The sequence below is a fragment of the Rhineura floridana genome, chromosome 3 (genome assembly GCF_030035675.1).
Source record: "Rhineura floridana isolate rRhiFlo1 chromosome 3, rRhiFlo1.hap2, whole genome shotgun sequence".
NCBI classification, from domain to species: domain Eukaryota; kingdom Metazoa; phylum Chordata; class Lepidosauria; order Squamata; family Rhineuridae; genus Rhineura; species Rhineura floridana.
Window position 1 is genome coordinate 40,907,429 of NC_084482.1, and position 27,716 is coordinate 40,935,144.

A 27,716-nucleotide genomic window follows, 5' to 3' on the forward strand; every position below is an offset into this window, starting at 1 on the left:
TCTGAAACGCATTTGATTTTGTTCCTAACATAACTTATTCTCAGTTTACCAAATGAGAAGGCAAAACTATCAACACATTGTCATTAACCTAATGTCTATTTTCTTGGAAAGGTCTTTAACTGAAGATTAGGGGAAAAATAGAGAAATGCCTAATCATCTTGCATGCCACACTTCTGGTTGTTTCAGTCACGTGTAAAATGCCATTTTGAAAAACTATTGCCTAGTAATGAAACTTTGGGAATAACTTTAAAATGATATAGAACAAGGTATTTACATATGAAAATGAAAATTGGGTCAACATTTTCATGGAATTACCCTACAGTCACTCGTAAAGGCACCCTGAGACTCATGAAGTGAATAATGATCACTCAGTTCAGCTCTCGTCAGGCCGTAGCTAGAGTACTGTCTTAGATTCTGGGGAGAATTCAGTGAAGAGTTATGAAGGCAAAAAAAGTCTGGAAGAAAAATCATATCAGTAAAAAATTGAAAGGGGAAGGTATGTTAAGTCTTTTGGAAAAAACAAGAGCTTTACAAGTAGCTAATGTTGAAAAAGAATATGTAGGATAGGGAACAGTAATTTATGCTCCGAGCACAATCCTAACTACGTAAGAACAGTTCAGCAATGCAATAAATTGCCTAGGAGGGTGGTAACTTTTTCCTTGTCTGCTGAAACGTTAATATTGAGTTCAGGCTTCACACAGCTTGTTGGTAGACCAACCCAATTTATTTACAAGATTATATACAGCCTTGCAGGGCTCTAAAACGCAGGCCTCCAACAAGACTCCTAAGAGGGCGAGTCTGAAGCTGGTTTAATTCATTTTGCCTGAAAACAACATGCAGAGTTAATTAACATTCTATCACATCGGTAATATTATATTCTTTGCCGGCTAGCGATTTTACAGTCACAAAAGGTAAGGGACATAGAATTCTCGATGGTCATGTATTACACACTTAAAACTGTGATAATAGGCTTGGAAAATGTGTAGGTGATTCTATGCCCGATAAATACTATGCCTTGGTCACACGTGCACAACTTTCAGTTTGCGCTTGTCTTTGAACCGAAGAGGTCAGACCACCAGCACGAACTCATCATAGTGTGATCGGTCGGCGAATAAAAATATGAAATGGTGCCTGTAATTCCACCCCTGGCCATTAGGTGACGCCAGTTAACAGGGCGGGGGAACTTAATTTTCCCATCATACCTCACGCTGCGGCGGTGTCTGGCTGGGCCCTGAAACCTGATGGGAGTTGTAGTTCTCTGTGGCTGAAGGAGGTGGACTCGCTTCCCAGCGTGCCGCGCGCAAAGCCCGCGCGCTCGTTCTCCTCCAGCCTGTCTCGCAGTCGGTCTCACTGAGGAGGCGGCGGCGACGACGACGTCGGCGGTAATAGTAGCAGCGAGAACGACAACGACCCGAGCACGCGGCGGGCGAGGCGGGAGCGCTTGAGGCCAGGCGGGAGCGGCGGCGACTAAGAAGGCGCCGAGCGGTTCAGTCCGACCATGTCGGGCGAGGAGGAGGCGGCCGAGCTGACGATCGCGGAAGACGTGGTCGTGAACAAGTACAAGATGGGGGGAGAAATCGCCAACCGTAAGTATGGCCCGATGGTGGTGCTGGGGCCCTGGGCTTAAGGCAACCCGTCTGCCTGTGGAACTCTCGGGGGCGGTGGGGTGACGAGGCGAGCTGTCAGGCAGAGTAGGACCCCTTTTGAGGGCAGGTTGCCTTTGGGGGGGTGGGTAGGATTGTTATCTGGCCGCTTCAGAGAGATAGGGAGGTCACTCTGGTCCTGAGATGGGGGGGTATCTTGACTGGTAAAGGGGGAGGGCAATCGGCTGGTCGGTCCCCAAGGCATGGGTGAAATATGACCTCGGCAGGCGGGGAGGGAGTTGGTGGGAAGGGAAGAGGGGGAACTTCCAATTCCTACTCTGGGTTGAAGTTGAGCTCCTGTTAATGTGGTTGGTGGGGGGAGAGGAGTGAAAGAACTGTAGCCTTGGGTGTCTCCCCTCCCCCAAATTCTGGGGACGTGGGAGACTTCCACTCCTCCCATGAGAGTCGTTGCCCTTGATAGGTAGAGACGATAGTCACCCGGCACATGGTGTACTTTTCTTTCTTTTCCTTTCTCCATCCCCGCCTCAATAAACTAAGGTTCTCTAGAAATAGTTTAAATGCTGATTTTAGTACTCTTTTGCAATCGTTTATCAGTACGTTACCATTGACTTTTGTAAGGGTGAGAAGTCATTGGGTTATTTCAAGTCCGTTAAAAAGAACAAAAAACAACAACTACTCGTCCTTTAAGGTGTTCTGATTATTTTGGGGGATGGGAAAGGGAAATAATTGGATTTTCACGATTCCCCTGGGAAACGATGCCGCCGTTCTCCAGGAACTGTAAGGCACATGGTCTGCGACTTGCCATGTGCTGCTGGCGCTCACTCCCGTTCACTGTCTTCCGACATCCTGGTTTCTTCTCAGGTTTCGCCTTTTGTTTAAGGAAGGATTTCTGCTTCGGATCGGATCACCTTGTTCCATGAACTCTAGGAAGTTGAGGATTAGGATTGCAACAAACTAGGGAAAGGGGAACCTGCTGTTGCAGCTGGGCTACAACTTGTCTGTCTGAGGAAGGCTTTTCCTGTAGCAAACTATATTTGTGTGTGTGTATCTCTCATACACAACTTGACTTGAAGGCTGAACAGTTCCTGTGTGAGGACATACACATGCATATGCATGCACTCTCACTCGAATTTGGTAGACAAATACCATAGACTGCCACAGTACATTGTAAAATGCATCAGACTTCCCATTTTTCCATTTTCTTTTTGTGTTGATGGAGTTCTACCAGTTGGCCCTATTGACTGCTTCATTGGGAGTAAGAGTACATGCTGTAACGTGTGGCTTCTGAGAAATCCCTGTGCTCTATCCTACGTTTGGGATATATGTAGATATATTCCAATATAATTTACAAACGTCTGCAAATTCTTTGGTTAAATTCAAAGGTTGACGATGCAGGAGACTTAGCATGGACTTGCTTAGTGAACATGGGACAAACTTTTATCTCTTAGTCTCCGCTCTTCCTATAAATGGGAACAGCAATCTTCTCCTTGCCTTCTTCAACAGACCTGTTAAGATAACATGAAGTGGTTCGTGAAACTGCTGTATTATAAAGGATGAAGTTTATATACTAACTTGGGATAATTTAACTGAAGATGCATACGTTATTTTGCCAGTTGTGCACCAACCCAGATCCATTGATTTTATAAGCTAAATGCAAAATATGTTCTAGATACAATAACTTTGGTAAATACAATTATCACAGGAGAAAATAATGGCCTGCCATTTAAAAACAAATACGCATCAAATTATTTATTTTATACCAGTTTAACTCCTGCCCATCAAAAGCCAACCCAGGCAAAAGTGACTTGTTTCTGGAATATTCTCAGGCTTCAGAGAAAATAATTCCATAGTTGTGAGGAAGACACCTTAATTAGATGAGACAGAATCCTTAGCTAATGCTTTTCTCTTTGGCTCTCTTATGCTTTCTATAAATTAAGCAGTGAAAGACTAGGAGTGCTTTTAATCTTAGATGAGGTGATGTTGTAGGAATAATTTAGTATCTAATAATGGGACTATAACTAGAGGAACAAATATCAGTCTTCATGTGATTGGGTGTGTCTATCAAAATTCTCATTAAAGTCTTTATATATTTTTAATGTGAAAGTTTTATAGTATTTAAAATTCAAAGATTCTGTAGAAATGAGATTGATTACAGTCCTTTGATGGCAGGTTTCTGGTGTACAGAAAGATACAGGATTGGGGGGAAAAACACCCTGCTGTAGCCTGCTATGAGCTCCTGAAATAGAGTTGACTTCAGAAATCTGAAAACATTATTAGAGATTTCCCAACACTTACATGATATCGATAAGAGTATCGTAATTCAGTTTCACAAACATGGAATTTAATATACATGAGGTAGGCAGTTGATGTGGGAGTAGAACATGGGTCTCTTTGAACCTAGCTCCTAGTAAAGATTTTTGGCCATTAGCTAAATTCTACTCTTCTTTCTCATTCACATAGACTTTGCATATATGAAAACAGGTTATTCACACTTTTAACAATGGTTGACATCTCTTATATTTTGTGGTATTCTGTGTACCTTTGGAACATTACCTGGAGACTGCTGGAATCTAAAAACAGAGTTGTATCATATTTTTGTAAATACAGTGTTCTGTTTCCTAAACTCTAGAATGGCACATTTATGTAAAGTTACTAGTTCTAAGAGGATGCTTAAAATTGTTTGTTAAAGCTATTTCTCCTTCCAAGTGGCAGGAAGCAGAATAATAGTTCTAAAGAGCTTTAGTATAAAACTGCAAAACAACACACAGGTGCATATACAACCCCTTGATGGTTATAAGTTACGCTAGTTCAAATTGATATCAGCTTTGATTCAAAGATAAAATAAAGTTATGCTTTGCAATTTCAAGAATCCATCATATTGTTCCTTTGTTTCTTTGAGTTTGATCCTTACAAATTTATTCAGGAGCAAGTCCTACTGATTTCATAGGTATTTCCTTTCAAGTACGTGGTTTTAGGATTGCATGTTTTGTGTTAATTTCTGCACTGTACATCTGCATCTGTAGCCTTTGAGTTGAAAGAAAAGTATTCCACTGAATGTTTTTAAATACAAATCTTGCACTGTGTATATGTAAAATCAGGCAGGTGGTTGTCATTGTAATAGCCTTTTCAACTCAGCACTTTGTGTGTTCATGCAATTAAAGACTGACTTAAGGTCTAAGTATGCCAAAACTCAGCTTAAAATTTACTTTGTGCTAATAGTGCTTACTTTAGGATGAAACATTGCCCAGTGTTGTGTCTCTCTAAGGGCATTCTTTCTGAGTATCTCTCTAAGGGCATTCTTTCTGCGTTACATAATGTGGCACAACTTTATGCAACTGTGAAATATATAAAAATATTCCATATAAAATCTTGTTTTGAACCACAGGAGTCTTGCGTACCGTAGTAGAGGCAGCAACATCAGGAGTGTCTGTTCTCAGCTTATGTGAGAGAGGGGATGCCATGATCATGGAAGAGACGGGCAAAATCTTTAAGAAAGAGAAAGATATGAAGAAAGGTAATATGCAATTTCTAACTTCATTTTTAATATACAAATCATACTGTCCCATTTAAATTGCATTCATTCTTGAATGTGCTTAAATGTACAGTGATGTGGATTGTGGAGACTGAGGTTCAGCAAAAGAGGGTCTACTGCCATCAGCAAACATAGCCCAGATCTTCCACTGTCACTTACTGCAGGTGGTTCTTAGTGCTTACTGGCCTGTAGACTTGTAAAATGATGAAACTGAAGTTGTCATACGTTGGACACATAATGAGAAGAACACTAGAAAAGACAATAATGCTGGGAAAAACAGAAGGGAGTAGAAAAAGAGGAAGGCCAAACAAGAGATGGATTGATTCCATAAAGGAAGCCACAGACCTGAACTTACAAGATTTGAACAGAATGGTTTATAACAGATGCTATTGGAAGTCGCTGATTCACAGGGTCTCCATAAGTCGTAATTGCCTTGAAGGCACATAACAACAACAACAACAAGAATACGTATACTAGTTAGTTCATATTCCAGAGTTTATTTATTTATTTATTTATTGCCCTTGTATACCGCCCCATAGCCGAAGCTCTCTGGGCGGTTTACAGCAACCAGAAACATTAAAACAAATATACAATTTAAAACACCATTTTAAAATTTAAAACAACATAAAAACAATTTAAACAATATAAAATATAAAAACCACTTCCAGCTCTATTGTTTTATTGATTGATTGACTGCTGCAACTGTACTAGGGTAGTCTTAATTGCCAACACAGTAACACCTTGGACAAGGCAAGAGTTGAATTAGCCGTTCCCTTTCATGCTGATAAATTATACTTCTGAACATCAGGCATTCACATTTTTTTCATCCCAGAACTGTAACAGTAGGGAGAGCATTGCAGAAAATGCTGCTCACATTTCTGGTATCTGGTTAATTGGAAAGGGGAGGACTGAAATTACTTTTTGTTTGTACCCCCTGGGGCTGATTTAATACTCTGGCAACTAGCTCATCATCTTCTTGAGACCTGTGTGCCTTGAAGTCTTGGAGAAGTTTTAAAAGTTGATATGAAAACCAATTGATTCCAAATTGTTTTAGGATTTCAGAGTGGCTTGAAAGTATAAAATAGCTGTTGTCAGTCTTAAGAGGGTCAATGTTATTTTGAGGTAGCAGTATATGAACTGTGTTTGCTTTGAATTAAATAGAAATGGGGTTCAAGTGTCTTGACTGTAGACAAGATCATGGATGAATTTGCCTTGACCTGCATGATAATTGGCCCATCTTCATTTATATCAGTATCTGGACAAGAAGAATACTTCTTAATCTTGCATAACAACTTACATTAGTACTATAATGTTCCATATTTCACAAAATTAAGAACTGATAGTGAAATTAAGAGTCAGGTGGGCAGGCAGATATACTGGGTTGTAGAATAACAATTGTATTGCAGCACGTCTGAGATCCTATGAAGCTGCCTGCTGGAGGAAGGTTCCCCCCCCCCCCGGTCCCATGCCTTGCCTCCGATACAGTTCTGGAGGGTCTGGAGCAGCTTTTCAGGGGCATGGGACTGCAAAGGAAAGTAGAATTAGTGAAAATCAGCCCATCCTTCCGCCCCTTGGGAGCGTCCTGTGAACAAAGTTCCACTCATGGGATCTCTGGATTTAAGCCATTGAGTTACTGGCTTTTGCAGCAGTGTTGTGATCATTTGGAAAATTAATACATTATTGGCTGAAAAAGTGGTTCATACTATCATCAGCTATTCCAGGTCACACCTTAGGTATCTCCCTCTAAGCACTGACCAAGCCCAACTCATTTTAAATGGAGGAAGCTGCCAAAGTTACAAGACAGGCTAGTGCAGCTGTAGCAGCTCTTGCGCCACTCACAGTGTCAGCAGAAAAAGGTTAACAATCCAACCTAGTTGTTAATAATTAAATTTATATACCGCCCTTCCTCCCAGTAGGAACCCAGGACGGCAAACGAAAACATTAAAACACTATAAAATATCATAAAAACAGCCATTAAAATATATTAAAACAAAACGTCTTTAAAAACATATTTTTAAAAAAGCTTTAAAAACATCTTAAAAAGCCATTCCAACACAAACGCAGACGAAGGTCTCTACTTAAAAGGCTTGTTGAAAGAGGAAGGTCTTCAACAGGTACCGAAAAGATAACAGAGATGGCGCCTGTCTAATATTTAAGGGGAGGGAATTCCAAAGGGTAGGTGCCGCTACACTAAAGGTCCATTTCCTATGTTGTGTGGAACGGACCTCCTGATAAGATGGTATCTGCAGGAGGCCCTCACCTGCGGAGTGCAGTGATCGACTGGGTATATAAGGGGTAAGACAATCTTTCAGGTATCCTGGTCCCAAGCTGTATAGGGCTTTGTCCATCAACACCACAGCCCTGAAGTTATGGGATTGATGTAGTATTTGAATTACGTAGGGCAATGGCCCCCTAATCCAGACTGCTGCTTTAGGGCTTTCCAGCTTTGGGGCCCATGTTAATCAAATTCCATTTATTTATGTCCTACTTTAAAAAAAAGTTACCAAAACAACGTACAATATGAAATCTAATTACATTAAAACAGTAACATGTATACATTCAACTGTTTGGTATGGGGTGTGTAATTTACAGGGCTTGCGTAGATGGTATGATCTCACCACTGCTCCCTTTTTTATATAGGTATTGCCTTCCCTACAAGTATATCGGTAAATAACTGTGTCTGTCACTTCTCCCCCTTGAAGAGTGACCAGGATTACATCCTCAAAGATGGTGATTTGGTCAAAATGTAAGCATCTGAGTTCATTTTCTTGGATTAGCTATTGGCTGTCTGTCTTTCACTCTCTTCTGTATACTTTAAACTAGTATACTCTAAGTGCACTGTGCTGTATGTGGCTCAGCACCTCTGAGCCACCTCTGTGAGGACCAAAGGGTTGTATTCAACATAGCACTAAGTAGTTCTGTCAGTGTAAAGATTTCTGGGTACACAACCGAACCTTCCCCCCTTGTCCCTTCTAAATTTATGTTCTAGGGGTTCCCCCAACCAAAGCAGATTTGGGGCGGGTGCATGTAATCTTTGTGCTAACAGGATGGGTTAGTTGAATACTGCCCAGAGTTGTTGTTGGTTCAGGTCTGTGTCCGTTTTCTGGAGTAGTGTGGATTTCTCCTGGCAAATGAGACAGAGGTAAATAGGTCTGCCCTGCTTTCCAAGTGGAAATTGTCATTGCTGCTGCCATGGTGCAAACTGTTGCATGTATCATACTGGTTTTATAGGTCCAGGATGTTGGAGTGCAGTGTCTTGTAAGCTGAGTATTTAAAGACTTTTATATTGTAGACGTTGCGTTGTTGCTGTGGCTTACATCTGTTTTTCCTTTTCATGTTGCAGTGACCTGGGAGTCCATGTTGATGGCTTCATAGCAAATGTAGCTCACAGTTTTATCATTGATGCATCAAAGGTAAAGCTTTTGCATGTGGCTTTGAGTAATCATGTGCACATGCTTCTTTCAAGGCAGGACTGGTCCAGTAGGGGGAGTTACATAAGCAGCATCCTTAAGTAGAACCAGCTTCTTAATGACCCTTTTGCAGCACAAGAAGTAGGATGGACAAATCTTCTGCAGCGGTTCTTCAGCATATAGTCAATAAATGAAGATATACAGAAAACCTTAATTGTAAAAATGTGGACAGGGTATGAATTGCATATGATATGCATTACAAAATTAAATGTAGCATACTGAAGAGAGATTCATACAGTACAGTACTTCAGCTTATGTATTCAGTATTGTGATTTATTATTGTATTTTAATGTAGTTTTATTTTATAGGATTGTAATTTTAAATAGTTGTAAGCCGTCCTGCGTAGTACATAGGTGCTAGAAGGGTGACATAGAAATGTTTGTATGAATATCAGTGAATGAAGCCACATAATGCGAAAATAATGCTGAGATGACTTACTCCATATGTTCTGGGCACATAAAGAATGGCTTTCCTATTTTGGTTTGTCAGATTGTCATATCACTTTAAGGCACTTTTTAATGCAATACTTAGTGCTGAGAATGTTTGTCCTGGCTAACTTTGCTCACTGCATATCTGCAAGTGTTTGCATTTAATGATGTATAGTGGTAATCCATCCTATTGCCAAGAATGGTGGTAATCAGTTTCATCATTTGGCACTGTACATTAATGTGTAACTTTTTAAGGGGCATGTCCTACTTAACTTGGCTAAGATTACCAGCTAAGCAAAATTCTAAATTATCAGAACTGTAGCTCTTCAAAATCGGTGAGGCAAAAGACAGTAGTGTAGTATTCATCAAACTTTTTTCCCCATGGACCACTTGAAAATTGCTGAGGGTCTTGGAGGACCACTTAATGATTTTTCTGCTTGTCACAGCAATTGTAACGCGATGTACTAGGTGCTATATGATTTTTAGTTGTATTTTTACAGACATGCCACAAACTACATAAATGAAGTTTGTGATCTGTGGACTTTGGAAACTCAGTTTGGGAACCACTGCGTTCATGAATAATAGACTAAATCATTGGAAAGGCTGCATTTTTAAAAGCTGTTTTGAATTTCCACAGAATTGCTGGAAATGCAACTAGATTTTGGGTCACTGTAGTATCACCCTCAATTTGGTGTGGATTGGTATCTCTGCTACTTGTCAGATGGGCTTCTTTAACCATAGCTGGTGTTAACTTAGACAAAACAGAGAAAAGACTGACCTGAGGGTGCTGGAATGTCCAATTAAGGTAGTGGCAACGTAGCTTGGCTAGTCTTCACCAATCTGGTGCTCTCCAGATCTTTTTGACTCCCAGCTCTATCAGCCGTAGCCACCATGGCCAATGGTCAGGGGTGATAGGGGCTGTAGTCCAAAACATCTGGAAGGCACCTGTTTGGAAAGGGCATAATGAAATCAACTTTAAATATTTTTAAAAGCCCTATTAATTTCCGTAGGGTTAGATTCAGGTATGGCCTAAACAAGGCCTAAACAAGCAAGAAGAGTGCCTAATTTTAGCTGGATTATCCCATTAATATTCTGTACAGCTGTACTGTCCAGAGTTTGCCAGTGGGAAAGTTCTCAGCACACATTTCCCCTTACAAGTGAATGCTTCTATAAACATTAGATAATTTTGATGTATCGTTTCAGGAAATTCCAGTGACAGGTCGCAAAGCTGATGTCATCAAAGCTGCTCACCTTTGTGCTGAAGCTGCTCTGCGTTTAGTCAAGCCTGGAAACCAGGTGATACTGAGTGGTTATTTTTCACATGAGTTTTTCAGGCTGAAGAATGATTACCAAGAGTTGTGAGCACATAATCAAGCTGCACCTTATTCTGAATGTACAAATGAAAAATCCTTGGTTTACTCTGGGAGGAGCTATGGGGAGGGAATATGTTGGCAGCTGGCCATAAGATAGCAGAACTACTCTCTGGGGTGAGGAGCAAGGCCATCTTCTAGAGTGAATTTCTATGGCTTTCAGGCAAAAGGTTTTAGGTGCCCAGGAATCATTTGAGCCTTTGTTTGTGAAAAGACAGGCGCTACTGAAGAGTTTTGTGTTGTCATTAGGCTTTCTGCAAATGACTGAAGGTTCTTGGGTGTTTTGTTCTTTTCAAAAAGTGATAACAAGTATTTGGCAGTTGAGCATATACTTAGTCTAGTGACAATTTCAGGATGGAATGCCTTGTAGAAGTAATCAGACCCCTGACCAATGCTCTCATATTACTGAATTACAAATGGTACATTGTAATTTCATTCTGTATGATACTTTATTTTGAAACACTGAAACTCAAAATCAGTTATTGTAAGGTGACTGGTTTTATGTTGGGAAATGTTTGTAAGAAACTTAAAAAACTGAAACATGTTTCTTGCATAAGTATTCAACCCCTGTGCTGTGGAAGCTCCCAGTTTACATGGATGAAAGAAATTGCCCTGTTGAAGACACAATTACCTTACCATTGGCCTCTACCTGTGAATCATTAAAGTTGCTGCCACATTGTCAGGATAAAAAAATCCCACTGTTGAAGGACAGTTGGATCAATAATCAGGAAGTGGAAGCTGCATCACACCACCCAGGCACTGCCAAGAAAAGGCCATCCCTCAAAACTCAGCACTCGAACAGGAAGGAGACTTTTGAGAGAAGCCACAGAAAAGCCAATAATCACTTTGAAGGAGCTACAGAGTTCAGTGGCTTGGAGTGGAGTAATGGTGCACCAGCCAACCATATCAAGAGCTCTGCATAACACTGGCCTGTAAGGGAGGGTTGTAAGAAAGAAGCCGTTACTCAAAAAGTAACATCTGAAAGCACGTCTGGAGTTTGCCAGAAAGCACGAGAGTGCTCCAGCTGCAACGTAGGAAGAGGTTTTGTGGTCAGATGAGACCAAGATAGAGCTTCTTGGCCAAAACTCAAAGCGCTATGTTTGGTGCAAACCTAACACTGCCCATGCCTCAAGACACACCATCCCTACAGTGAAGTATGGTGGTGGCAGCATCATGCTGTGGGGATGCTTCTCATCAGCAGGGATTGGGCATCTTGTTAAAATTGAAGGAACAATGGATGGAGCAAAATACAGGGAAATACTGCAAGAGAACCTGCTTCAGACCACTAAAAAACTGACGCTTGGGAGGAAATTCACTTTTCAGCAGGACAATGATCCCAAGCACAAGGCCAGAGCAACACTGGAGTGGCTCAAGAACAAAAAGGTGAATATCATACAGTGGCCCAGTCAAAGTCCTGATCTCAGTCCCATTGAGAATATGTGGTGCTCTTTGAAAATTGTGGTCCACAAGTGACGTCCAACCAACCTGAATGACCTGGAGCGAATCTACCTCAAAAGACTTAAAGCTGTTATTGCAGCGAAAGGTGGCTCTACCAAATATTAATGTGTGGGGGTTGAATACTTATGTACATAACATATTTCAGTTTTTTGTTTCTTACAAACATTTCCCAACATAAATCCAATGTTGCCTTACAATAATTGATTTTGAGTTTCAGTGTTTAAAAATAAAATACCATACAGAATGAAATTACAATGTACTGTTTGCAATTCAGTAATATGAGAGCATTGGTTAGGGGTCTGATTACTTTTGCAAGGCACTGTATATTTCAGTGGCAATTCTTTTATTTTTCAGCTTCTTGCCATTAAAAGATCTGCCTGAAAAGATCCATGTTCTATAGTGTCTTGTATACTGGGATGATGCCAAATAATTTTTTGTTAAAGCCTTGGCATTTATAGTTTTTTTGGGGGAGGGGTGTTAAATGTATGATATGTCTCTCCAAAATAATAGCCAATGCAGGAGCTATTATCATAGGTTTCACTGCAGAATATGGTCAAATTGAATTTAAAATGTCAATATTTCAACAGAATTCACAAGTGACAGATGCCTGGAACAAGATAGCTCACTCATTTAACTGCACACCAATTGAAGGTAAGGGTTGGCTAACTGAATAATGCAATGAGACAGAGTAGAAATAGAAGTGCATTTATCATAGCTGTGATCCTTGACCTGTAGAAAAATTTATTGGAAGTGTGAGTAGTTATTGGGAGTGACAACATGTCTGCGTTAAATGCCTTGTTTGCTTTGGTATAACATGCTTGCAAAAATATATTCAATTTCATCCTCTTTTGAGTTCTTAGGATGCCTTTTGGTCACTGCACAAATACCTTCTGTGCTTCAAGGCTCATTTGGCTAGCAGGGTTGATTGCTTAATTTGGGGATCACAGTTCAGAGTGGGAGGGTGTTTGTAATATGCTTTGAAAACTTTGTTAAAAACCACAATAGAAAAGCAGGAGTTAAGCTGCATCCCTTCAAGCTGCATTTATTTTCTTCATGGCACTGAAGACTAGTAAGTCGCCTTTGAGAGCAAATAGCAAAACAAGCACATAGTGTTCTTGGCCATCTAACTTTTTCTGTATCACTTAATTGGGTCAACCTGTTGGTTCACTGCAGAGAATTGCAGTTCTAAGGTTAGACTATTATTCACACGTAATGACTGTAGATCTGTGGTGTTCCTATGTAGGAAAAAATGTCAGTAGCACAGTGAGGAGGTGGCTGCTCATGCTGTCAAGGGAATCTTAAGCAGCCACTGTTTTGGAAACTTTCAAGTGTCTTATAATCATTCCCAGAGGGGAATTTGTACATCAAAATGGACAAATTGCTTTGTGCAAGTCATGTTCCTCTGGATAGACAGTGACAAATATTTTGTATAATGGCCCTGGATGTTAAAAGTCCCTGCGGAACTACCTGACACAGTGTTTCTGGCTTGAAACAAAAAGGCCAATGCGTTGCCTTGTTTAATGGGTATATTTAACACTTCTAAGCTTTTGTCCAAGCTAGGCCTCCATAACACAAAACCCATGGGCTGCTAGTAGTCCCCTCCATGAGTAATTGTGGCCCCTGAAGAAATTCCCAATGCTTATTGTTTGTGCTCTGTTCCCACTCCTGAACAATAAATGCTGCCACGCAGGCCCATCACCAGTAGAGGCAGGGATGGGAGAAAGCTTACATTATGTTCTTTGCTGCTTATCTCCTGGGATTCACAAGCACACAGGAAGTTGGTACCAGTTTTTGCAGCCTGTTGTAACTAGCCAGCTGTGCAATAATCTGCTTGTGAATGAGACCCCCAGACAGATTTACATATGTTATTTTAGATGTGCATCTAAGATTTATTTTAGATTTTAAAAGTATGATATGAATGAGACAAACATGTATAGAACAAACCACCATCCTGGTGAACATATCAGTGTCAGGATTGGCTGCAGCTTTGTCAAGTGTAAAGTCAGCTGCAAATCCATATTGCTGTTGTATAGAAAGGCTCTTAATGTGAGGACTACTGGGAGAATGCCGTTAAGTTCAGTGAGGAGCAAGAAAAAAATGGAGGGGCACAGAACTGGAGCATAAAAAATATTAATTGGAGGAAAGGGGGTAAAGAGACAATGATAAAAAAAATAGAGATGGGGCACAATGTGTGTGCTATGTGATGGAGGGAGAGAGAGGGTTAACAGATGGCATGGTAGAAAGAAAGCAGATAATATGCTAGAGGTTGCAGGAAAAAAAGGGTTAACAGAATTGACTAAAAATTAACTAAAAATGCCTACAATTGACTCTTCATGATTTTAGAATTTTTGACTCCTTATTGCTTTAATGAGCGCAGTCAGACCTTTGGGCATATGACAATGTGTCCCTGATCTTAGTGGTTTGTTCAAAACCAATAAAAACATTTTTTTTAAATAGAACAGAATACAAAACGGATATAACTTATACAACAGTGAGAGAAAATAGTTCAGTTATCTGTATGAGTAGTTATACATATAATGCTCTAGGGAAGTAAGTATGAATTAAATTAGTTGTTGTCCTGTATTATTTTTCCGAGATTATCCCAATGTGGATCGTCAGATCTGACCATGCGAGGCTGGAGGCTTGCAAGCCCCATCACTTTGACTAACAAATACAATAAAGCTGTACCATTGTTCATAGAACTTACCTGCTTCTGTTCCTTGTCTCATTGTTTTTAAATCCATAAGCACTAATTTCCATATTTCCTGATACCATTTATGGATCGTGTGTGGATCAAGTGTTTTCCAGGAAGCAGCTATCACCAGTCGTGCCACTATAAGAAGAAAGCTTGTCAGGGTTTTGTGTATGACTTTATTATTGACTTTATCAAAGACAAGTAGCAAAGCCAATGATGGGTTAAGGTGAAGGGATTGATTGGTAATCTTGTTGATTTCATTAAAGACTTTCTGCCAAAAGGGAACGATCAGTGCGCAGGACCACCACATATGGTAAAATGTACCCCGCTTTACTTTTTGTTTTTTAAAAAGTGCAGTGCCTTGGAATACCAGCAGTGAGTCACTGGTTACTTTGCAACTCCAGTGCTAATAGATAATCTTTATCTTGACAGGGATGCTGTCGCACCAGCTAAAACAGCATGTGATAGATGGAGAGAAGACTATCATCCAGAATCCCTCAGACCAGCAAAGGTACATGATTCCAGTTTGGAATTGTTGCCAAGCTGAGTTTCAAGATGACAGAATAATGTGCAGTTTTGTCTTTGTGCCTTTTGTGTAGTGGGAGCACAGATCCATTTTAAGTTGAAATGGAACCACAACTTTGAATTAGTATCTTGTTTCATATTGATTCCCAGACAATGTTCAGATGGAAGTGGTCTTCTGTTTTAATGTGTCTGTGCTTGTCTCAATCTAGAAAGGACCATGAAAAAGCAGAATTTGAGGTCCATGAAGTTTACGCCATTGATGTTCTTGTCAGCTCTGGAGAAGGAAAGGTAAGTGTCCTTCCTTTGTGCCTGTTCTGGAACTGAGTGCCCTACAAGTTGGGCAACTTTATCTAAACCAATAATATTCTGTTTCCTGACTCCTAACTGAGCAGAGCAGAGGGAGCTGTCTCAGTTGGTCCACAGGAGAGGAGATACAAGCAAGCCAGCTTTCAGAGAGAGCAAACAGAGCAAGTGAACAGGGAGAGCAAACAGGAGTTTGACAGGAGGTCCCTAATTTTTTTTAAAAAATTACTAATTTTTCTTGTACAGCACACCATACCAGTGGGACTCTCAAGTTTACCCTGAAGTAGGACAGGACAAAGCACAGGCAACACCAAAGCAAGTAGTTAGAAAGAAACAAAAGTAGTAGAGAGTATGAACGGGAAGGATACTCCAGTGGTTGTGACCTACAAGGTGTGTGCCATGTTTGTTTTCTTGCCTGAGAACAACGTGGTGTATGCTTGCAACAAGTGCAAGCTCGTGACACTGTTGGAAGAAAAAGTGAGAGGCCTGGAACGGCGGGTGGCCACACTGAGGACTATTAGAGAAGATGAAGAGTTCTTAGACAGAACGCTGGAACAACATTAGCAAAGAGAAGTGGAGGTAGAAGAACAATAGCATGTGGTAGCAGAAGAGGAGACTGCTTTGGAGAGGAACAACAAAGTGGAGGAAACTCCGTGGGAAAGGGTGACAGGAGCAGAAGAGCTAGAAGACACCCTTCGCCAGTGGGACTATGGAACCGCTTTCAACCACTCGAGGAGGAGACTGGAGGACAGCCTGTGGTGGAAGAATTACAGAAGACCCTGTGCGACAATGAGCAACAGGCTGAAGCTCAATCAAGCAGGGGCAATGAAACCACACTCCACAAGAAGAAGAGTACTAGTAGTGGGAGACTCCCTACTGTGTGGGATTGAAACCCAGGTATGCCGAGAAGATCTGTGGACACACCAGGTATGCTGTCTACCAGGAGGATGGATTAGAGATGTGACGGAAAGGTTGCCATCACTCATCAAGCCCACCGACAGGTATCCCTTTCTCCTCATCCATGTGGGAACAAATGATACTGCCAAACGGGGCTTTGAAGAAATCACATCAGACTTTGAAGCTCTGGGAAGGAAACTCAAGGACTTTGGGGCCCAGATAGTTTTTTCATCCATCCTTCCAGTACTTAGAAGAGGAGTAGAAAGGGAAAGAAAAATACTCTGTGTGAATGAATGGCTACGAAGGTGGTGCCAGCGTGAGAGATTTGGATTCTGGGACCATGGGCTATGCTTCCTGGAAGATGGACTGCTGGCAAGTGATGGGTTGCATCTCACAAGGACTGGGAAGAATGTGTTTGGCCACAGCATGGAGAAGTTAATCAGGAGGGCTTTAAACTAAATCCTAAAGGGGAGGGAGACATAAACTTGGTGGTAATGGCTGATGAAGACTTGTGCACAGTAACGGGAACAGAGAGATTGGCTCTTATAGGGCCCAGTAACAGTCCTCAGAAAAATGTAGTAAGGAAGCCAAGCCATAAATCACATGGTCTTTGATGTCTGTATACTAATGCGCAGAGCTGGGAAACAAGCAGGACGAACTTGAACTCTTAATACAGGAGGGTAATTACAACTTGATAGGTATAACTGAAAGTTGGTGGGATGACTCCCATGACTGGAATACAACAATTGAAGGATATAACTTGTTCAAAAAGAACAGAAGGAATAAAAAGGAAGTGGAGTCGTGCTACATGTTAAAAATATAAATCCCTGCACAGAAATACAGGAAGATGAGCTTGGTAGCTCCATCGAGAGTATCTGGATTAAAATTAATGGGGCAAGTAATAAAAGGAATGTGGTGCTTGGAGTTTACTACCGACCACCCAATCAAGGAGAAGACGAGAATGTAAGTTTTGAAAAGCAAATTGCCAGTGTTTCGAGGAGGCATGATGTAGTAGTAATGGGGGACTTCAATTATCCCAATATCTGTTGGGAGACAAATTCTGCCAAACACGGCCCCCTCCAAGAAATTTATGTGTTGGAGACAACTTTCTCCTACACAAAGTGGAGGAAGCAACCAGAGGATCAGCTATCCTGGACTTGATTCTAACCAAAAGAGATGATTTGGTGGATGAAGTGGCAGTTACGGGAACTCTGGGGGAAAGTGACCACACCATACTTGAATTCTTGATTTTAACAGAAGCAAAAGCTGAGAGTAGCCATACGTGCACCCTGGATTTCAGGAAAGCTGATTTTAGTAAACTCAGAACAATTGTAAGTACGGTTCCATGGCAAGTGACCCTAATGAGAAAAGGAGTCCAAGATGGGTGGGAGTTTCTAAAAAAGGAAATTATAAAAACCCAATGGCAAGCAATTCCAACAAAGAAAAAAGGGGGAAAACAGCAGAAGAAGCCAGTGTGGCTTCACAAAAAGCTTAGAGATGACCTGAAAACAAAAAGGACACATACAGGAAGTGGAAAGAAGGCCAGGCCACAAAGGAAGAGTACAGGCAGGTATCACGGAATTGCAGGGATGGCGTCAGGAAGGCTAAAGCTGAGAATGAGCTGAGGTTAGCAAGGGATGCTAAAAGCAACAAAAAAGCTTTCTTCAGGTACATCCATTGTAAAAGACAGAGAAAAGAAATGGTGGCACAGATACTCAATGAGGATGGCAAAATGATAACAGATGACAAAGAAAAGGCAGAAGTGGTCAATTCCTACTTTGGCTCAGTCTTCTCCCAAAAAAGGGTCTATGATCCTCCCAGGAAATATGAAGTAGAAGGGGCAGGATTGGAGCTTAAGATTGATAGACAAATGGCCAAGGAATACCTAATCACTTTGAATGAGTTCAAATTGGCAGGGCCTGATAAACTGCATCCTAGAGTATTGAAGGAACTGGCTGAAAAACTCTCGGAACCGCTGTCTGTTATTTTTGCAAAATCATGGATGACTGGTGTGCCAGATGACTGGAGGAGAGCTAATGTTGTCCCTATCTTCAAACAGGAGAAACTGGGGAACTACAGACCAGTCAGCCTAACATCAATCCCTGGAAAAATTCTGGAGCAGATTATAAAGCAGTCAGTCTGTAAGCACCTTGAAAGCAATGCAGTGATTACTAGGAGCCGACATGGATTTATGAAGAACAAATCCTGCTAAACTAATGTTTTGTCATTTTTTGATCGGGTAACCTCTCTTGTAGACTGGGAATGCTGTGGACATAATATATCTCAACTTCAGCAAAGCTTTTGACAAAGTGCCCCATGATATTCTGATTAGCAAGCTAGCTAAATGTGGACTGGATGGAACAACTGTCAGGTGGATCCACAGTTGGCTCCAGAATTGTACTCAAAGAGTGCTTATCAATGGTTCCTTCTCAAACTGGGTGGAAGTAATGAGTGGGGTACCATGGGGCTTGGTCCTGGGCCAGTGCTCTTCACATTTTTATTAACGATTTGGATAAGGAGATACAGAGCATGCTTATCAAATTTGCAGATGATACAAAATTGGGGGGCATAGCTAATACCATGGAAGACAGAAACAAAATTCAAAGGGACCTTGATAGGCTGCAGCATTGGGCTGAAAACAACAGAATGAAATTCAACACGGATAAATGCAAAGTTCTACACTTAGGAAAAAGAAACCAAATGCACAGTTATAAGATGGGGGATACTTGGCTCAGCAATACGACATGTGAGAAGGATCTTGGAATTGTCATTGATCACAAGCTGAATATGAGCCAACAGTGTGATGTGGCTGCAAAAAAGGCAAATGCTATATTAGGCTGCATTAACAGAAGTATAGTTTCCAAATCGTGTGAGGTATTAGTTCCCCTCTATTCAGCACTGGTTAGGCCTCATCTTGAGTACTGTGTCCAGTTCTGGTCTCCGCACTTCAAGAAGGATGCAGACAAACTGGAACAGGTTCAGAGGAGGGCAACAAAGATGATCAGGGGACTGGAAACAGCCCAGTGAGGAGAGATTGAAAGAACTGGTCATGTTTAGCCTGGAGAAGAGAAGACTGAGGGGAAATACGATAACACTCTTCAAATACATGAAAGGTTGCCACACAGAGGAGGGCCAGGATCTCTTCTCAATTGTCCCAGAGTGCAGGACACAGAATAATGGGCTCAAGTTGCAGGAAGCCAGATTTCGACTGAACATCAGGAAAAACCTCCTAACTGTTAGAGCCATACAACAACAGAACCAATTACCTAGAGAGGTAATGGGCTCTGACATTGGAGGCATTCAAGAGGCATCTGGACAGCCATCTGTCAGGAATGCTTTGATTTGGATTCCTGCATTGAACAGGGGATTGGACTTGATGGCTTTATAAGCCCCTTCCAACTCTACTATTCTATGATAAGGATGTTAGCTTCCTGACTAGTTTGTTTGGTGTGATGTCTAAAAGCCATTTAGTTTGGGAAATGCTCTACAAGAGCACAATTGTATTCCAAGAATCATGCTTTTCACCTTTTTCCGCTTCTGTACATTTCCCTGTGACTGTATGACTTTTGTCATGTGAGTAAATCTTTATTATGCTGCTAAAAACTGTCTTAAATGACTTGTATGTTTTTAGGCCAAGGATGCTGGGCAGAGAACTACAATTTACAAAAGGGACCCTTCCAAGCAATATGGTTTGAAAATGAAAACTTCCCGTGCCTTTTTTAGTGAGGTGGAAAGACGCTTTGATGCTATGCCATTCACTCTCAGGTACTCTCTGTTTTCTCTTTTGCATACACACTTGGCAACTCGATTGTTGAATGGTTCCTACTGTTGCAGTCATGTCTCCTGCATGTATTGTAAAATAAAGGGATGTTCTGGGTTGTATTGGTGTTCCTAGCTTAATTCTTCCTAGTTTAGTCTGAATGTAGATTGCTAGCCTTGTACTATATATAATAAATAGGGTTATGTCCAGTAGAACCTCGCTATAACGCATGAATCTGGGAACAAAGCACACACCTGCTTTATAGGGCTTCTCTGTTACAATGAAAGCTGCAATTTGTAATTGTAGTGTGGTGTTGTATGCCTTCAAGTCGATTACCACTTACGGTGACCCTATGAATCTTTTTTTATACATATATATTCATAGGGTTTTGATGGTAAGAGGTATTCACAGGTGATTTACCATTGCCCTCCTCTATGCCTATGGCACCCAGTATTCCCAGGCGGTCTCCCATCCAAGTACTAACCAGGCCTGACCCTGCTTAGCTTCCCAGATCAGATGAGATTGGGCGTGTTCAGGGTAGAATGGCCATAGGCAAACAGTAGTTCACTTGGGGGACATTGTCAAATCTGTGGTATACCTGAATCCACATTTCAGCGAGCTGCATTATAGTAAGGCTCTACAGTATGTGCTGAAGACATCGGAATTTTGTACTAAGAGAAACTGAATTCTGCAACCTACATAAGCTGCGCAAATTTAGCATACTGACATGTGACTTGCTTATTTGGTTTCGTTCTTGTTCTGCTAACTGTGGGAGGAAGCCCTGAGCACTGGAAGTCTTATTCAGCGATCACTCTGGCTTGTGAAATTCATCTAGCATCTCCATACCCTCTCCAAACTATGTTTGCTGTCATAGGGGTGTTTGTGTGAGAAGCTAGGATTAGTAGGAAATTGAATTCTGTGCCCAGTAACATGTTCTCTACGTTGGGCACATCTGCATAAAATATAAACTTTTTTGGTAAAATGACGGTGCTGCTCTATTGAAAATTGTAATAGGATATTTAGTAACCAAAGAATGCAGAAAAGCCTACATTTTAGCTGTTTTTCTATGTTCCATGCAGGGCGTTTGAGGATGAAAAGAAGGCGAGGATGGGGGTAGTAGAATGTGCTAAACATGAGCTGCTACAGCCTTTTAATGTCCTCTATGAGAAAGAAGGTGAGTGTTTGTGCCTGCATGTCAGAGCAGTTTTTGTCTTGCTTTGGGCTAGGCAATTTGTTTCTGCAATTATTCGCTGTGCATTGTTTTACGTTTAGAATGATGTACTGATTCTGTTGCCCCAATATATTCCTTGTTGAAAGAACTCTTCTTAGATTCAGTACTTTCATTTTAGAATGAAATGTAAGTTTTAAATACAGCAGATGCATGCTTAATAACAGCGACTGCAACCTTGTTTTCTGGTTAAATTTGTGAGCTTGTTGGAGACTGATGTGTATTTTGGATCACTTGCAAAAGTCCACAAATACACTTGCTAGGGGCAAGCAGATCTCTTAACATGGCAAATACTTTTGTGGTGAAGGCAAACTGAAAGATGGCAGCGGTTTGTCTCTGACCTTATGCTGGCCTTTGGAAATGGAAGCAATGAGACGTCTTTTGTTTTGAAGTACCTCTGAAGTCCTATGCAACTGAAGGTGTGAACCTAGCAGATTCCTGCAGATGATTGAGTTTTGGAAGTACTCCTGAGCAACTGTTTCTCAGCTTGCACTGTTTTATAGTGTATCATTCTGTTGAGGGACAGGATTGATGGCAACCATACATTTGCGTTGATTACCAGTACCAGTTCAGCCACAACTGTGGACTCCTGGGCACTTGCAGTGATCTCAGACCAGTAGGAGGAGTATGTGGTTTGCTACTTATTGGATAAGATCTTGTACAGTAATGCTTTAAAACATTCAGATGGCTTGAAGTAAGTTAAAGAGGGAAGGACCCCTGCTTTATTTTGGATAATTGAAATGAATACTTCAGAGCATGTTCACATATCTGCTTTTCCCCTTTTGAAGCAGATGTGTCTGAAATGAAAGCAGTCTTACCCCTTGGTGCACATTCTTTTTTTTACTTATGTTTGTCAGAGCCTTGATGTAGGTAGTTGTCTGATATGTTGTATGCCTAATCTTTCTCCTTCTGCTTCTCCCCCCACCCCTCAGGAGAGTTTGTTGCCCAGTTTAAGTTCACGGTGCTTTTAATGCCCAATGGTCCCATGAGGATAACCAGCGGCCCTTTTGAATCTGAATTGTACAAATCAGAATTTGAGGTGCAAGATGCAGAACTGAAGGTCAGTGCAATGACAATGTTTTTTGTATAAGTGCACAAAGTCCTAAGAATAAATGTTGTCATAGTTGAGAGAGCTGCTTGAGGTTCCTATTCCCAGGGTAAGTGTGATGCGATTAAAAATGGATTGTTTTTGTTATTCCCAGTACTTGTACGTTATCATATCTCAGGAAGCAGTTCTAAGAGAGCAGGGCTATATTTGGGGTCCATAGCAGTTTTTAACATTTCTGGAGGCTGGCCCGTATAGAGGATAAAATTATTAAAATAGTGTTTCTCTAGAACAGAGGCAGGGTACATTTTTTGGCCCAAGAGTCGTGTTCCCTCTTGATTACCCCTCTGGGGACTGTATGCCAATGGTAGGGGTGGCCAAAATGAGCATACCACCCCAAACACAAACCACATAGATACTATGAATACACACACAGCAGATGTTTCTGCCCCCTTCCATGAATTAGTTTGGAAAAAAGCAATTCTGTTGTAGCCAATAAAAGGCTTTTTTTCAAACCTAATTGGGTGCTTTTAAGGGGATCACAGCACATGGGGAGGGGAAGGTTAACTGCAGTCTCCAGCTATGACACCCCCATGCCGCAATTAGACTTGTAAAAAAATCTTCTATTGGCTTCTGGGAGGCTTTTTCAAGCCTACTTTAGTCAGGAGAGGAATGAAGTAAGGAAGGGGCTCAGCAGGCTGGATGAGAAGGCCACAGGGGTTGCTTTGGACCCATTGTTCCCCACCTCTGCCCTAGCATTACAGAGAATAGTGAATATCTCCCTGTATTGCACTGAATGGGCACTGGAATTAGGGTAGCTGTATTTATTTTCCCATGACCTAGTCAAGATAGGTGCTAGAAAAAAGTCTTGCCTCCTTTGGCTTTTGTGTTTTTTAAAAGTTCAAACATGCTTTGAGGCATGTGGGCTAGTGATGTCATGTTTAAGCTATTTGCTCCGTATCTAGGTTCAGCCTCTCCTGTACACCTAGTAAACTTTCTTGTTTAGATGTGAACTGTAATAAGGTATAAGAACAAGGTGAGGGACTTCATAGAAAGCAGTTTTGAATTAAAACCAAAAGTGATTTTGAAAGCTTTTACTTTAATAAGCTGTGGTATTTGTGTAAAACAAGCAACTCTTTTTTTCTTTTGTCAGGCTAGTTTAGGTATACAACTTTTACAGCAGATTATAGACCTGTATTTTATATAAAGGCACTGTGACGCTCCCAGACCTGCTTGGTCATGGCTACTGTTGAGTAATTATCTGCAAACAGGTGGAAATTGAAGTAGTTGGCTCCAAAGGATGCATAGCTCAGCTTTGTATAGGGCTAAGTATTCCTAATATGTGCCAAGCATTCTAGGGTTGGCTGTGTTCCTTTATGGCTGGCAATGATTTCCCCTTTGTAAATCGTTTAATTCGATTTTAATCTAGACTTTTGTATGTTTTTAATTATATGTGTGCTTTTATCTGGAAGCTGCTGTGAGTTCCAGTTTTGGAAAAAGGGCGGGGTAGAAATAATGATAATAATAAATAGAGCAGAGGTGAATGCACTCTAGGTGTCTCTCTTTGCTCCTGACCTTTTCTCCCTCTTTCAGGCACTCTTACAGAGTTCAGCAAGCCGCAAGGCTCAAAAAAAGAAGAAAAAGAAGGTAATTTTGTTGTGGTGTTGGGGAGGGGGGGAGGCTAGGAGAGCCTGCTTCTGCTTGCTTCTGCACAACTGCCTTATAAGGTAGACAATTTGCATCCCAAACTATCTGATAATCGCTGCTGCCATCCTCCTTTTCTTAAAGCTCACAGTCCTCACACAGGAGGGAATTTTGGTACTCTCATGAATTCACTTAAACTAGGATTTTGAGATAGCATCCAGTGTTCTGGCCCTCTCTGAGGCAAAAGAAACCTGCTTTTCTGCACCAGTGTCCCACTCAAGGGGCACAGAGCTAGCACCCTCCTTTTGGTCTCTCATAGATCAGAGCAGCTTGCATTTATATGTCAACTCAAATTTTACACCTCTATAGCATGAACCAAGTGGCTGGGTCTTGGGGGGGGCTTCATAGTTGTGAGTTTGGCAACTCCACGCACCTGGCAAATGATAAAATATTTGTTAAGAGCAAAAGAGAGAGGAAAAGGACAAATGGGCAACGCAGAATATTGAAAACGAAAGGAGCTCCTTAGCTCAAATCTAGTTATCCTTGCTACTTAGAAAGCAGGCTTCTGGTCTCATGAGTAACAAGGCATTGATGGCCAGTTGCTGTTTTTTCTGATAGTGGGGGTCCTTTTTATAGTCACCTTTTAAGGGCTTCCTAGAAGGCTAGGACTGACGAGGGCAGCTATGAGAGAAGTAGAAAAGGTCCTCAAATGCAAAGATGTATCACTGAACACTAAAGTCAGGATCATTCAGACCATGGTATTCCCAATCTCTATGTACAGATGTGAAAGCTGGACAGTGAAAAAAGTGGATAAGAGAAAAATCAACTCATTTGAAATGTAGTATTGGAGGAGAGCTTTACGCATACCATGGACTGCAAAAAAGACAAATAATTGGGTGTTAGAACAAATTAAACCAGAACTGTCACTAGAAGCTAAAATGATGAAACTGAGGTTATCATACTTTGGACACATCATGAGAAGACATGATTCACTAGAAAAGACAACAATGCTTGGAAAAACAGAAGGGAGTAGAAAAAGAGGAAGGGCAAGCAAGAGATGGATTGATTCCATAAAGGAAGCCACAGACCTGAACTTACAAGATCTGAACAGGGTGGTTCATGACAGATGCTCTTGGAGGTCACCGATTCATAGGGTCGCCATAAGTTGTAGTCGACTTGAAGGTACATAACAACAACCCATGTTGTATTTGAGTTGCAGCTGTCACCTGACAGCCAATCACGTCCCGCCTCACTGTTTCTCAGCTCATTACCTTTTGAGAGCATGAAATGGCTATCTTAGTGTTAAACATCAGTGGGATTTCTTGTTGTTGCTGCCAGGTACTAATCTATCCTATGCTTGTGTATTTCAAAACTTGGTGCTCAGAAGAAATGTACAGACCTTTCTCTAAAGTTGCAATCTCATTACACTTTTTATATTGTTGTAACCTGCCCTGGGACCTTCATCATCAGTATCTGTCTTGGAGATAAGACCCTAAATTGATGCCTTTGATCAGAGGTGGGGACCCTCTAGCCTGCTGGCCTTATTAGATCTGTCAGGTCTTCCCATTTGGCCCACAAGGCTGTTTTCCTGCAATGGAGGGGATCTGTGGATGGATTGTCCCCACCTGCTCATTTTACTGGGCAGGAAAATGAGCAGAGCTCACTTGAGTGGGATTGGTAGCCTCTCCCCAGTTCTCTTCCTGCCCAGCTCCACTGCAAGACACTCGGGTGTTGTGAGGGTTGGCAGACCATCCCTTTCTGTCTTTTCCTGTGTGTGGGACATCGCTGGGTAGAATACTTCTACAAGGATTACTGTCTGTATTTATAAAAAAAATGGAGAAGTGGAATTTGAGATACTCCCTCTTCAGCACTTAGTAGTGCTGCTCCATTTTCAAAAGGTGATTGAGAACTAGGTGGTCCCACCCATGTGTCGGAGTTGGCCCATGGGGGTGGGTGAGTGGGGGGGTGGAGATAAGGATCTGGTCTGATCCAGTACCCCACCCTTGCTTTAGATCTTTCTACACAAGATCTGTTTGTTGAATCTGGGTCTTCATGCATTGTAACTGCAGTATACAATACAATATACCATAGAACTCAATTTATCCAAATGACCTGGAGTTTGCAAGTTTGACAACTGTAGGGTAAAGGGTGGTGTGTAACTTGATATTGAGTGAAATGAGGAATATACAATATATATGTGGATTCTGGAGGAAAATAAACTATCTCATGGGCTTAGGTGAAACTTTAATCTGCAGATGTTTAATGGCAACTGTACAAAGAAAAATTCAACTTCATATAGGTTTGGAAGCTGAGACTTCTTTAAACTGTTAACTGAATTTTTTAATGCTAAGTCTAAAAACATAATAGGATTTTTTTAAACTGTTCTTTTCCTAAGTGAAAGATATTAACTTCAGTTTGGGTTAATGTTGCTTACTCCCTTTGTTCCTCTAGGCCTCTAAGAATGCTGAGAATGCCACAACAGGGGAAACAGCGGAAGAGAATGAGACTGGTGACTGAACAGCTGTGACCTCCTCTGCATAGCACCTGATTTTTTCTCTCACATGCCCCAACTCAAAACAAGAGAAACAAATAATCTTAAAGGCTGTTTGTCTCATAGGACCAATTGACAAACAGCCTGGACTTCCCACAGAGTGTAACCAGTTGTGACTGACTTTGCCACTGAGGGAGGAGTCTCTTGGCCACTTCAGAATACTTTCAAAAGTATGAAATAATAAAATCAGGAGTAAAATCTAGCCTACATCCAGTCTTTCTAGCCTTTGATACTACTTGTGTTCATTAGAGGGGAACACACACAGCTCTGAGCAAGAGAGGGAACTTTCTTTTAGCTCTCATCCCCCCTTTTTTCATTCCCTTTTACAGGTACTCTTAATTCCTCTGAAAAATCCTTAAGTATCTTCAAACTGAATTTAAAAATGCAAAAGCTCTTGGGTTTAGAACTTCATTACATGCAGTTAATGTATGCCGCCTTGCTGTTCTGATCTTCAATATTTTTTTCTTGCTTAAAACCACAGAACATTCTTAGGGTTCTTTTTCTGTGTGTTTCTTTTTAAACTCTCAACGTTGTGCTTTTAAAGTTGGCAAGAAGTTAGTTTAAAGATCATTCTCTGGGTAGACAGTATCAATTTGTGTCTATACAGATTTTGCCTTTCTTTTAATAAATTTGTGTGATTTTTTAAAAATTATAACCCCAGTGCAAACATACATTACATATGTTAACTGTCTTGTAAAAATCCTCCCCAAGACCCAGACACTAAACGATCTCTGCAGGCACCTACCAGTTCTCATTTGATATTTTCTGACATGTTCATCTGCATTTACCAATTCTGAATACTCTTGCTTTCCACAGACTAAAGGTGGTATCCAACAGTGTCCCTCTGCTAACAGAAATAATCTGTTGGCGGAACAAGTGAAGGAGGCAGTTTTTGTCAATTTCCCCCTCCCCATGCAGCCCTCCATGCTCCTCCAACCTTCTGGTGTAGATTTAATGGGGTGTGGGGGCTGTGCAGGGAGAGGGAATAGCCAAAAATTGCCTACCTTCACTATTCCACTGACAGATTTATTCCGTCAGTGGATGGACACTTTTGGATAATTCTCTTAAACTTGCCACTGCCCAGATTGGTATGTTGCATAAAGCAGGATTTTCAGAAGAATCCCCTCCAAACATCTTTTTTACATGAGTGAATGAAAATGCTGCATTAAGTAGTTGGACCTGGAATAAACTCTTTGTGGGAATCTC

General features: G+C 41.2%; 1 protein-coding gene and 1 non-coding gene across 2 annotated transcripts; one reads left to right on the forward strand and one right to left on the reverse strand.

The window, feature by feature from the left end:
- Nucleotides 1-1,210: 1,210 nt before the first annotated feature.
- On the forward strand, nt 1,211-27,716 carry PA2G4 (proliferation-associated 2G4). The gene is made up of 13 exons (XM_061615501.1): nt 1,211-1,586; nt 4,990-5,118; nt 7,777-7,882; nt 8,480-8,549; nt 10,238-10,330; nt 12,450-12,513; nt 14,990-15,068; nt 15,292-15,370; nt 19,914-20,047; nt 21,122-21,216; nt 22,203-22,330; nt 23,909-23,962; nt 26,411-27,716. The coding sequence occupies exons 1-13, from the start codon at nt 1,499-1,501 to the stop codon at nt 26,474-26,476; spliced, it is 1,185 nt and encodes a 394-aa protein (XP_061471485.1). The 5' UTR covers nt 1,211-1,498; the 3' UTR covers nt 26,477-27,716.
- On the reverse strand, nt 20,478-20,596 carry LOC133382573 (5S ribosomal RNA). The gene has a single exon (XR_009761989.1). It is a non-coding gene; the product is annotated as a 5S ribosomal RNA (ribosomal RNA).